The 13,423-nt window shown below is 54.3% G+C and overlaps 1 protein-coding gene across 4 annotated transcripts in view; it reads left to right on the plus strand.

Annotated features, from left to right (window-relative positions):
• LOC140193685 (NACHT, LRR and PYD domains-containing protein 3-like) overlaps window positions 1-13,189 on the plus strand; it is a 112,996-nt gene extending 99,807 nt beyond the window's left edge. For all 4 annotated transcript variants that reach the window (XM_072250847.1, XM_072250846.1, XM_072250848.1 and 1 more), the window contains 4 exons: window positions 9,663-11,397; window positions 11,844-11,930; window positions 12,086-12,253; window positions 12,400-13,189. In XM_072250847.1, the coding sequence (XP_072106948.1) occupies window positions 9,663-11,397; window positions 11,844-11,930; window positions 12,086-12,253; window positions 12,400-12,487 (2,078 nt within the window). In that variant the 3' untranslated portion in view covers window positions 12,488-13,189. The remainder of the gene's footprint in view (window positions 1-9,662; window positions 11,398-11,843; window positions 11,931-12,085; window positions 12,254-12,399) is intronic.
• The last annotated feature ends 234 nt before the right edge of the window (window positions 13,190-13,423 follow it).

The raw sequence follows: 13,423 nt of genomic DNA on the forward strand, positions 1-13,423 counted from the left end.
ACAGAATGTGAGACCCCACACACCCCTGACAGGGTCCTGACACTCTGTGAGATCGAGCACACACCTGACAGGGTCCTGACAGCCTGTGAGACCCTGCACATCTATGACAGGGTCCTGACCTACTGTGAGACTCCACACTCCCCTTACAAGATCCTGACACAGTGTGAGACCCTACACAGCCCTGATAGGTCCTGACACTCTGTGAGACCGCGCACACGTCTGACAGTGTCCTGACACATTGTGAGACCCCACACAACCCTGACATAGTCCTGACACACGGTGAGACACCAAACACTCCTGACAGAGTCAGACACACTGTGAGACCCCACACACCCCTGACCAGTTCCTGACACACTGTGAGACCCCACACGTCATTTGCAGGGTCATGAAACTCTGTGAGACTGCAAACACCCCTGACAGGGCCCTGAAACACTGTGAGATCAACACACTCCTGACAGGGTCTGACACACTGAGACCCCAGACGCCTCTGACAGGGTCCTGACACACAGTCAGACCACACACACCCCTGACAGTGTCCTGACACACTATGAGACGTCAGAGACCGCTGACAGGGTCCCGCCAAGCTTTCTCACCCCACAAACACTTGACAGTGTCCTGACACACTGTGAGACCCCACACACCCTTGGCAGGGTCCTGACACACTCTGGCAACCCAGACATCATTGACAGGATCCTGACACACTGTGAGACCCCACACACCCCTGACAGTGTCCTGACACACTGTGAGAAGCCACACGTCCTTGACAGGTTCCTGACACTCTGTGAGACCGGGCACACGTCATTGACAGGGTCCTGAAAGAGTGTGTGAACCCGTAGACACCTGACAGGCTCCTGACACTCTGTGAGACCCCACACACCCCTGACAGGGTCCTGACACACAGTGAGACCCCACACACCTCTGCCACTGTCCTAACACACTGTTAGACCCCACAAACCGCTGCCAGGGTCCTGACACACTGTGAGACCCCACACACCCCTGGCAGTGTCCTGACACCCGGTGTGACTCCGCACACCCCTGACAGGTTCCTGACAAAGTGTGACAACCCACACACACCCCTGACAGGGTCCTGACACACTGTGAGATCCCACACACCCCTGCCAGGGTCCTGACACCCGGTGTGACTCCGCACACCCCTGACAGGTTCCTGACAAACTGTGACAACCCACACACACCCCTGACAGGGTCCTGACACACTGTGAGATCCCACACACCCCTGACAGGTTCCTGACACACTGGGAGACCCCACACATCCATGACGGGGTTCTGACACACTGTGAAACCCCACACACCCCTGACAGGCTCGTGACAGACTGTGAGACCCGACACACCCCTGACAGACTGTGAGACCCCACACACCCCTGGCAGGTTCCTGACAGACTGTTACAACCCACACGTCACTGACAGGGTCCTGACACACTGGGAGATCCCACACACAGCTGACAGGATCCTTGCACACTGTGAGACCCCACACACCCCTGACAGGTTCCTGACAGACTGTGACGACCCACATGTCCCTGACAGGTTTCTGACACACTGTGAGACCACGCACACGTCTGACAGGTTCCTGGCATACTGTGAGACCCCACACACCATGTTATGGTTCTGACAAACTGTCAGATCCCACAAGTACCTGCCAGGGTCCTGACAGCCTGTGAGACCCTGCACATCTATGACAGGGTCATGACATACTGTGAGACTCCACACTCCCCTGAGAAGGTCCTGACACAGTGTGAGACCCCACACAACACTGACATGGTCCGGACACACTGTGAGACCCCACACACCCCTGCCCGGTTCCTGACACACTGTGAGACCCCACACGTCATTTGTGGGGTCCTGAAACACTGTGAGACCCCAGACGCCTCTGACAGGGTCCTGACACACAGTTAGACCACACACACCCCTGACAGGGTCCTGACACACTGTGAGACGTCAGAGACCGCTGAGAGGGTCCCGCCAAGCTTTCCCACCCCACACACCCCAAAGAGGGCCCTGACACGCTGTGAGACCCCACACACCCCTGACAGTGTCCTGACAGACTGTGAGAACCCACACGTCCTTCACAGGTTCCTGACACACCGTGAGACCGGGCACACGTCATTGACAGGGTCCTGAAAGACTCTGCGAACCCGTAGACACCTGACAGGCTCCTGACACACTGTGAGACCCCAGACACCCTTGACAGGGTCCTGACGCTCTGTGAGACCGCGCACCCGTCTGACAGTGTCCTGACAGACTGTGAGACCCCACACGTCCCTCACAGTTTCCTGACACACTGTGAGAACCCACATGTCCTTTACAGGTTCCTGACACACTGTGAGGCCACACACGTCACTGACAGGGTCCTGGCACACAGTGAGACCCACAGATCCCTTGCAGGGTCCTGACACTCTGTGAGACCGTGCGCAGGTCAGACACTGTCCTGACAGACTGTGAGAATCCACACACCCCTGACAGACTGCGAGACCCACACACCCCTGACAGGGTCCTGACACACTGTGAGATCCACACACACCTGACAGGGACCTGACACACTGTGAGACCCCACACACCCCTGACAGGGTCCTGACAGACTGCGAGACCCACACACCCCTGACAGGGTCCTGACACACTGGGAGACCCACACACCCCTGACACTCTGTGAGACCGAGCACACATCTGACAGGGTCCTGGCACACTGTGAGACCCCACACACCCCTGACAGTGTCCTGACACACTGTGAGATCCACACACCCCTGACAGGGTCCTGACACACTGGGAGACCCCACACACCCCTGACAGGGTCCTGACACACTGTGAGATCCACACACCCCTGACAGGGTCCTGACACACTGGGAGACCCCAGACACCCCTGACAGGGTCCTGACACACTGTGAGACCCCACACACCCCTGACAGGGACCTGACACTCTGTGAGACCGAGCACACATCTGACAGGGTCCTGACAGAATGTGAGACCCCACACAACCCTGACATAGTCCTGACACACTGTGAGACCCCACACGTCATTTGCAGGGTCATGAAACTCTGTGAGACCACAAACACCCCTGACAGGGTCCTGAAACACTGTGAGACCGCAAACACCCCTGACAGGGCCCTGAAACACTGTGAGATCAACACACTCCTGACAGGGTCTGACACACTGAGACCCCACACGCCTCTGACAGGGTCCTGACACACAGTCAGACCACACACACCCCTGACAGTGTCCTGACACACTGTGAGACGTCAGAGACCGCTGACAGGGTCCCGCCAAGCTTTCCCACCCCACAAACACTTGACAGTGTCCTGACACTCTGTGAGACCCCACACACCCTTGGCAGGGTCCTGACACACTCTGGCACCCCAGACATCATTGACAGGATCCTGACACACTATGAGACCCCACACACCCCTAACAGGGCCCTGACCCACTGTGAGACCCCAGACACCCCTGACAGGGTCCTGACACTCTGTGAGACTGCGCACACGTCTGACAGTGTCCTGACAGACTGTGAGATCCCACACACCCCTGACAGGGTCCTGACACACTGGGAGACCCCACACATCCATGACGGGGTTCTGACAGACTGTGAAACCCCACACACCCCTGACAGGTTCCTGACAAACTGTTACAACCCACACGTCACTGACAGGGTCCTGACACACTGGGAGATCCCACACACAGCTGACAGGATCCTTGCACACTGTGAGACCCCACACACCCCTGACAGGTTCCTGACAGACTGTGACGACCCACATGTCCCTGACAGGTTTCTGACACACTGTGAGACCACGCACACGTCTGACAGGTTCCTGGCATACTGTGAGACCCCACACACCATGTTATGGTTCTGACAAACTGTCAGACCCCACAAGTACCTGCTAGGGTCCTGACAGCCTGTGAGACCCTGCACATCTATGACAGGGTTATGACATACTGTGAGACTCCACACTCCCCTGAGAAGGTCCTGACACAGTGTGAGACCCCACACAACACTGACATGGTCCGGACACACTGTGAGACCCCACACACCCCTGCCCGGTTCCTGACACACTGTGAGACCCCACACGTCATTTGTGGGGTCCTGAAACACTGTGAGACCCCAGACGCCTCTGACAGGGTCCTGACACACAGTTAGACCACACACACCCCTGACAGGGTCCTGACACACTGTGAGACGTCAGAGACCGCTGAGAGGGTCCCGCCAAGCTTTCCCACCCCACACACCCCAAAGAGGGCCCTGACACGCTGTGAGACCCCACACACCCCTGACAGTGTCCTGACAGACTGTGAGAACCCACACGTCCTTCACAGGTTCCTGACACACCGTGAGACCGGGCACACGTCATTGACAGGGTCCTGAAAGACTGTGCGAACCCGTAGACACCTGACAGGCTCCTGACACACTGTGAGACCCCAGACACCCTTGACAGGGTCCTGACGCTCTGTGAGACCGCGCACCCGTCTGACAGTGTCCTGACAGACTGTGAGACCCCACACGTCCCTCACAGTTTCCTGACACACTGTGAGAACCCACATGTCCTTTACAGGTTCCTGACACACTGTGAGGCCACACACGTCACTGACAGGGTCCTGGCACACAGTGAGACCCACAGATCCCTTGCAGGGTCCTGACACTCTGTGAGACCGTGCGCAGGTCAGACACTGTCCTGACAGACTGTGAGAATCCACACACCCCTGACAGACTGCGAGACCCACACACCCCTGACAGGGTCCTGACACACTGTGAGATCCACACACACCTGACAGGGACCTGACACACTGTGAGACCCCACACACCCCTGACAGGGTCCTGACAGACTGCGAGACCCACACACCCCTGACAGGGTCCTGACAGAATGTGAGACCCCACACAACCCTGACATAGTCCTGACACACTGTGAGACCCCACACGTCATTTGCAGGGTCATGAAACTCTGTGAGACCACAAACACCCCTGACAGGGTCCTGAAACACTGTGAGACCGCAAACACCCCTGACAGGGCCCTGAAACACTGTGAGATCAACACACTCCTGACAGGGTCTGACACACTGAGACCCCACACGCCTCTGACAGGGTCCTGACACACAGTCAGACCACACACACCCCTGACAGTGTCCTGACACACTGTGAGACGTCAGAGACCGCTGACAGGGTCCCGCCAAGCTTTCCCACCCCACAAACACTTGACAGTGTCCTGACACTCTGTGAGACCCCACACACCCTTGGCAGGGTCCTGACACACTCTGGCACCCCAGACATCATTGACAGGATCCTGACACACTATGAGACCCCACACACCCCTAACAGGGCCCTGACACACTGTGAGACCCCAGACACCCCTGACAGGGTCCTGACACTCTGTGAGACCGCGCACACGTCTGACAGTGTCCTGACAGACTGTGAGATCCCACACACCCCTGACAGGGTCCTGACAGACTGTGAAACCCCACACACCCCTGACAGGTTCCTGACAAACTGTTACAACCCACACGTCACTGACAGGGTCCTGACACACTGGGAGATCCCACACACAGCTGACAGGATCCTTGCACACTGTGAGACCCCACACACCCCTGACAGGTTCCTGACAGACTGTGACGACCCACATGTCCCTGACAGGTTTCTGACACACTGTGAGACCACGCACACGTCTGACAGGTTCCTGGCATACTGTGAGACCCCACACACCATGTTATGGTTCTGACAAACTGTCAGACCCCACAAGTACCTGCTAGGGTCCTGACAGCCTGTGAGACCCTGCACATCTATGACAGGGTTATGACATACTGTGAGACTCCACACTCCCCTGAGAAGGTCCTGACACAGTGTGAGACCCCACACAACACTGACATGGTCCGGACACACTGTGAGACCCCACACACCCCTGCCCGGTTCCTGACACACTGTGAGACCCCACACGTCCTTCACAGGTTCCTGACACACCGTGAGACCGGGCACACGTCATTGACAGGGTCCTGAAGGACTGTGTGAACCCGTAGACACCTGACAGGCTCCTGACACACTGTGAGACCCCAGACACCCTTGACAGGGTCCTGACGCTCTGTGAGACCGCGCACCCGTCTGACAGTGTCCTGACAGACTGTGAGACCCCACACGTCCCTCACAGTTTCCTGACACACTGTGAGAACCCACATGTCCTTTACAGGTTCCTGACACACTGTGAGGCCACACACGTCACTGACAGGGTCCTGGCACACAGTGAGACCCACAGATCCCTTGCAGGGTCCTGACACTCTGTGAGACCGCGCACCCGTCTGACAGTGTCCTGACACACTGTGAGACCCCACACAGGCCTGAGAGGGTCTAACACACTGTGAGACTTCACACGTCATTGACAGAGTCCTGACACACTGCGAGTCCCCACAAACTCCTGGCAGGGTCCTGTCTCATTGTGAGACCCCACACACCCCTGACACAGTCCGGACACACTGTGAGACCCCAGGCACCCCTGACAGGGTACTGACACACTGTGAGACCCCACGCACCACTGGCAGATTCCTGACACACTGTGAGACACTGCACACCTCTGACAGGTTCCTGACACACCGTGAGGCCCCACGCACCCCTAGCACGGTCTTGACTCACTGTGAGACCCCACACACCTCTGACTGGGTCCGGACACACTGTGAGACACCACACACCCCTGATGGGGCTCTGACACGCTCTGAGACCCCACACACCTCTGTTAGGGTACTGACACACTGTGAGACCCCACACACTCCTGACAGGGTCCTGACACACTGAAACCCTGCACGTCCATGTCAGGGTCCTGACACACTGTGAGACACAACAGACCCCTGGCAAGATCCTGACACAGTGTGAGACTGCGCACACGTCCGACAGGTTCCTGACACACTGTAAGACTGCGCACATGTCCGACAGGTTCCTGACATACTGTGAGAACCCACTCACGACGTTATGGTTCTGACAAACTGTGAGACCCCACACACCGCTGACAGGGATCTGACACACTGTGAGACCCCACACGTCATTGACAGCGTCCTGACACACTGCGAGAACCCACACACCCCTGGCAGGGTCCTGTCTCACTGTGACACCCCACACACCTCTGACACGGTCCGGACACACTGTGAGACACCACACACCCCTGACACGGTCCGGACACACTGTGACACCCCACACACCTCTGACACGGTCCGGACACACTGTGAGACACCACACACCCCTGACACGGTCCGGACACACTGTGAGACACCACGGGTCCCTGACAGGGTCCTGACACACAGTGAGACCCCACACACACCTGTCAGTGTCCTGACACTCTGTGACACCCCACACACCCCTGACGGGTTCTATTGGAAAACATTTTAACTCTGTTTTCTAAGTGTTTATTTTAAGTGTTTTTACCACGTATTAGATGTTTATTCAGATGTTGACCATGCCTTTAGTATGCATTAATTGTCTGTTACTGAGTGCGTGGGATTACTGTGGTATTTGGGATGTAACCATTGAATGAAACCTGTGCACTTTTAACCCCTCGAAAAACGAATGTAGCCAGGTAAGAGAGATAAGAGTGATTGATTTATTAGTGAGAGTTAAAAACTTACAGAGGTATGCTAACCCAGAAGGGCTATAAAGAATGCTGTGTGAAAACGACAAAGGGGCAGTCAGTGACAGACTTACACAGCCTGGTCCACTGTCTGTCCCAGCTTTACTTTGCAAATTAAAGTTTAAACATTTCTTGAAGAACCTTTGGCGCTTTCTTGTCAGTTGTAAAACCACGGGAGTTCCTGACACACTGTGAGACCCCACACTCCCCTGACAGGGTCCTGACACACTCTGAGACCCCACACTCCCCTGACAGGGTCCTGACACACTCTGAGACCCCACACTCCCCTGACAGGGTCCTGACACACTCTGAGACCCCACACTCCCCTGACAGGGTCCTGACACACTCTGAGACCCCACACTCCCCTGACAGGGTCCTGACACACTGTGAGACCCCACACTCCCCTGACAGGGTCCTGACACACTCTGAGACCCCACACTCCCCTGACAGTGTCGTGACACACTCTGAGACCCCACACTCCTCTGACAGGGTCCTGACACACTCTGAGACCCCACACACCCCTGACAGGGTCCTGACACACTGTGAGACCCCACACACCTTTGACAAGGGTCCTGACACACTCTGAGACCCCACACTCCTCTGACTGGGTCCTGACACACTCTGAGACCCCACACACCCCTGACAGGGTCCTGACACACTGTGAGACCCCACACACCTTTGACAAGGGTCCTGACACACTCTGAGACCCCACACTCCTCTGACAGGGTCCTGACACACTGTGAGACCCCACACTCCCCTGACAAGGGTCATGACACACTGTGAGACTGCGCACACGTCTGATAGGTTCCTGACATACTGTGAGACCCCACACTCCCCTGACAGTGTCGTGACACACTCTGAGACCCCACACTCCTCTGACAGGGTCCTGACACACTCTGAGACCCCACACACCCCTGACAGGGTCCTGACACACTGTGAGACCCCACACACCTTTGACAAGGGTCCTGACACACTCTGAGACCCCACACTCCTCTGACTGGGTCCTGACACACTCTGAGACCCCACACACCCCTGACAGGGTCCTGACACACTGTGAGACCCCACACACCTTTGACAAGGGTCCTGACACACTCTGAGACCCCACACTCCTCTGACAGGGTCCTGACACACTGTGAGACCCCACACTCCCCTGACAGGGTCCTGACACACTGTGAGACCCCACACTCCCCTGACAAGGGTCATGACACACTGTGAGACTGCGCACACGTCTGATAGGTTCCTGACATACTGTGAGGCCCCATACACCTTGTTATGGTTCTGACAAACTGTGAGATCCCACACACTCCTGACAGGGTCATGACACACAGTGAAACTCCACACACCCCTAATCGTGTGCTGACACACTGTGTTTCCCCATACACACATGCCAAGGTCCGGACACACTGTGAGACCCCACACACCCCTGACAAGGTCCTGACACACTGTGAGACCCCACACACCCCTGACAAGGTCCTGACACTCTGTCAGATCCCACACACTCCTGGCATGGTCCTGACACATTTTGAGACCCCAAACACCCATGACAGGATTCAAACACACTTTGAGATTCCACACACCTCAACCACCCACCCACAGTGCAGGTGCTGATCAGCAAAGCTACCTCTTTGTATTTTGAATCGGTGATGGTGAGAGGGGATGGGAAGCTGTGATTACCCAACCTCTTCCTTTGACAGAATGCCCACTACCCTTTTGTCTGTCTCCGTTGGCCATATCAACACTGGGGATTAAGAGTCTCTTCTAGAGGAATAAATGACAGCTGTGACAGTAGTGGGAGTTTGTCCAGTACTGAGCATTTGGGGGTCAGTAAGTTACCAGGGAAATACTCACCTGCACAGCACAGTTAATGTGGAAATGTGATGATCTGGTGTTTATCTGGACCAGGCCTCTCTGTCCAGTCAGGGGTCTGTTTATCAAATTTACTGTTCGAGCATCCATTGAAGAATCCAATTAATGCAATAGCTTTGAGCTAACTCTTGTGTATTTAAATACTGAGCTCTGAGTTGAGGCATCTAACAGTTTGTCCACTGTCTGTTCCCATGGAAGATGCTCAACAGAAACACAAGGAGACTCTGCGGGCACAAACTGAAACACTGAGAGTGAACACGATCCTGATGAGGGAGAAGGTGAAGGTTTTCCAGCTGGTTGATCGATACGCTGAGCTCACAGTCATTTCTACTGTTCGAGATCGGAGACTGGTGGAACATGAGCTGCTGGCAAGAGGCAGAGACCACGAGGAGCAGAGACAGAAACAACTCCGTGGAGAGCTGGAAAAAATCCGGACAGATCAGTTATTCCAGAGCAGCTTTTCCCGGAGTAAATCCAAATCTGGGAGTTCGGCAGCAGTGGCCGGAGTCGCGGGGATCGGGAAAACAACAATGGTACAAAAGATTGTTTATGACTGGGCCACAGGGAAAATATACCAACAATTCCAGTTTGTCTTCAGTTTCAAATTTCGGGATTTAAACAGTATTAACTGCAGAATAAACCTGAGAGAACTGATTCTGGATCAGTATCCCTACCTTGGGAATTCCCTGAGAGAGGTCTGGAAGAACCCAGAGGGATTGCTGTTTATATTCGATGGTTTGGATGAATTCAAACACAGAATCGATTTTGCTGACAGTCGGAGAGATACAGAACCCAAGTACCAGTGTCCAGATCCCGAGTGGTGGTGTGAAGTGTCTGACATTGTGTACAGTTTAATCCAGGGCAAGCTGCTCCCAGGGTGTTCAGTGCTGGTGACCACCCGCCCCACTGCATTACATTTATTGGAAAAGGCAGACATCAGTGTCCGGGCTGAAATCCTGGGATTTGTTGGTGAGGAACGGAAGGAATATTTCATCAGACATTTTGAAGATCAGACGGTGGCAGCAGCTGTTTTCAAACACGTGAAGGAGAACGAGATCCTGTACACCATGAGCTACAACCCCTCCTACTGCTGGATCCTCGCTCTGGCGCTCGGCCCCTTCTTCACACAAAGAGTCAGGGACCCACAGCGTGTTCCCAAGACCATCACCCAACTATATTCCTACTATATTTACAACATCCTGAAAAACCACGGCCGTGAGATTGAGAAACCCCGTGATGTGTTACTCAGGGTTGGTCAGATGGCCTTCAGAGGACTGTCCGATAAGAAGATTGTGTTTACAGATGGAGATTTGATCAAGTACAATCTGCGGCCTTCCCAGTTCCTGTCCGGGTTCCTGATGGAGCTTTTGGAGAGAGAGGATTCTGCCCGGAGCGTGGTGTACACATTCCCACACCTCACCATCCAAGAGTTTGTAGCTGCACTCGCACAATTCCTGACTATACATCCCGGGAATATCCTGAGATTCCTCACTGAAGCCCACAACACGACAGACGGTCGATTTGAGGTATTTCTCCGTTTTGTTACTGGTCTCTCCAACCCAATGACAGCTCGGGGCCTGGAGGAGTTTCTGGGTCCATTTCCTCATCAAACAACCTGCCGGGTGATTGACTGGGTGAAGGAGGAGGTTAAGCGCCAGAGTGGAAACACGAGTGAGGCTGGTAAAAGGAGTCTCCTGAACACATTGCACTACCTGTTTGAGTCTCAGAATCGTGGACTGGCTCAGGCCACACTGGGATCTGTGGAAACACTTTCATTCAGTGGAATGACACTGACCCTGATTGACTGCGCGGTCCTATCTAATGCTATCGGACTCTGTGATACAATAAAACACCTCGACCTGGAGTACTGTCGCATTCAGTGTGAAGGAATCCAGCGGCTGGGACCCGGGCTGTACAAGTGCCAGGAGTTGAGGTATCTGATTTATCTCTCACTCTGAACTGTGAAACTGTCCAGTTGTGTTGTTTCGATGTAAAGGGATTTGGGTAAAACTGTGATAAATACGATTGTGAAGAATTGTGACAAATGCCATCACCCTTCGTCCTGTGGGATCTCTCTTCCCCATCCCCGTTCCTCCTTCATCCCTGCCCCTCCCGACCCTCTCAGGTCAGGAACACGTTTCTAACCATTGGGGAATGGGACAGAATATGTGGAGTTTACGGGGTCACACCGACAGACTAAATTACTGACATTTGGTGAATACCCTGGAGCTGGGCACTGAGGGACATTGACAGTGATGGGAACTCCGATCAGTGATTTACTGAAGGGTTTAATGTTTCCTGAAATATCCGAGTGAGAGAAATTCCCTCAGACCCGCAGTTTGAATCACTTTGTTCATCAGTTTGTCTGTTTGTGTTTAGCCTTGGGCAGAGTGAACTGGGAGATTCAGGAGTGAAACCGGTGTCTGCGGCTCTGAGGAACCCAGAGTGTAAAATACAGAAACTGTGGTAAGTACCAGACTGTGGAAGATTGTGTTTACAGTCACTGGGTGTCTGACACTGAACATTAATGTGATCATTAAATGTGTCACTGATAAACACTGGGGATTTGTACCATCTCCTGTCTCTCTGTGTCCTTCACCCTCACTCTCTCCCATCTCCAGGCTGTGGGGTGTCGGTCTCACCGATTCTGGTGCCGAGGATCTCGTCTCCGCTCTCAGTACAAACCCATCACTGACGTGGCTGAGCCTGGGATTAAACTCACTGACAGACCGATCTGTCCCCGCTCTCCGCCGCCTCATACTGACCCTCCCGAGTCTGAAGCGGATCGGGTGAGTGTTTGTGTTAATGTTCAATGTGATAAAATATCAGCGGATCCGCGGGTTTTCTGGTGATATTTGTCTGTGAGTGTTGTCCCCTGTTACTGACACTGTTGTGTAATCTGTTTATTTCATCTTTATTCTTCCATCTGTTTCAGGCTGGGGGGGAATCAGTTCAGTGAGACCGGGAGGAAGGAACTGAGATCTCTGCAGGGTGTCAGACCCGGACTGACCGTGACCGTGTGAACATCTGAATGTGTGAACATCCCCGCCCGCGGGATGGGGACATTTTGGCCGATTCCCCGCCCTCCCCTTTAACTCGCCGCCCTCCCCTTTAACTCGCTGCCCTCCCCTTTAACTCCCACCTTTACCTTTAATGGCCACGCGCCAGGTTTAATGTCAATGGTTTTAACGGAACTAGCTCCTGTCTCGCGCTCTGTGTCGTTCGTTGTGCTCCCGTAGTGACGTATTTCCGCTGCTGCCCTTGGATGTTCGCCTTCTACACCGCCCACCCCCACATGACACCCCGGGGAATGACACAGACTGGAAGAGCTTGAGCATAGTGGTTTTATTTCTGGGACACCGGTGTCCCGGGGTGGGATTATCCCGGGAGAGAATCCTTTTGCTCCCTTTGCTGAGGACGGTGCATTCGGCAGTCTGGCCGATATAATGATGTTAAATTAACAAATCCCTCGGCAGTGACCCTGGATCTGTAGCGATCCCGGACACAGCCCTGAAGTGTGATTTTATAATCATCAGTTCCCCGATGCAGAGTGACGGTGAGAAACGGGACTGATTATTCAAACTGTCACCCGTTGTCGCCGGTCAGTTAATTTTGTGTGTCTGTGAGTGAGTCGGGAGCAGCTTATTTATTCCCGCACGTCAGCAGCTCACACACTGTTTAATTTACATTTGTCATGATGAAATCAATAAACTGCTGTAACTTCCTGTCTTGGTGTTGGACTTGAGTTTTATTTGAGGTTTCTGCTGCCCTCTGCACCCTGTGCACTGCAACAGTGGGTCGGAGCTCCTCACACTGACACAGTAGCGTCTCAGCTCCAGGCTGAGGGAGGTCGGACTGGCAGAGTCTGGGTGCCCAGGATCTCATCTCCACCCAACCCCCATCCTGGCCAAATGTCTACTCCTGTCCCGCCCCCGCCCGCAGACAGTTAAAATCGATGT

This window comes from Mobula birostris, unplaced genomic scaffold (genome assembly GCF_030028105.1).
Source record: "Mobula birostris isolate sMobBir1 unplaced genomic scaffold, sMobBir1.hap1 scaffold_710, whole genome shotgun sequence".
Taxonomy (NCBI): domain Eukaryota; kingdom Metazoa; phylum Chordata; class Chondrichthyes; order Myliobatiformes; family Myliobatidae; genus Mobula; species Mobula birostris.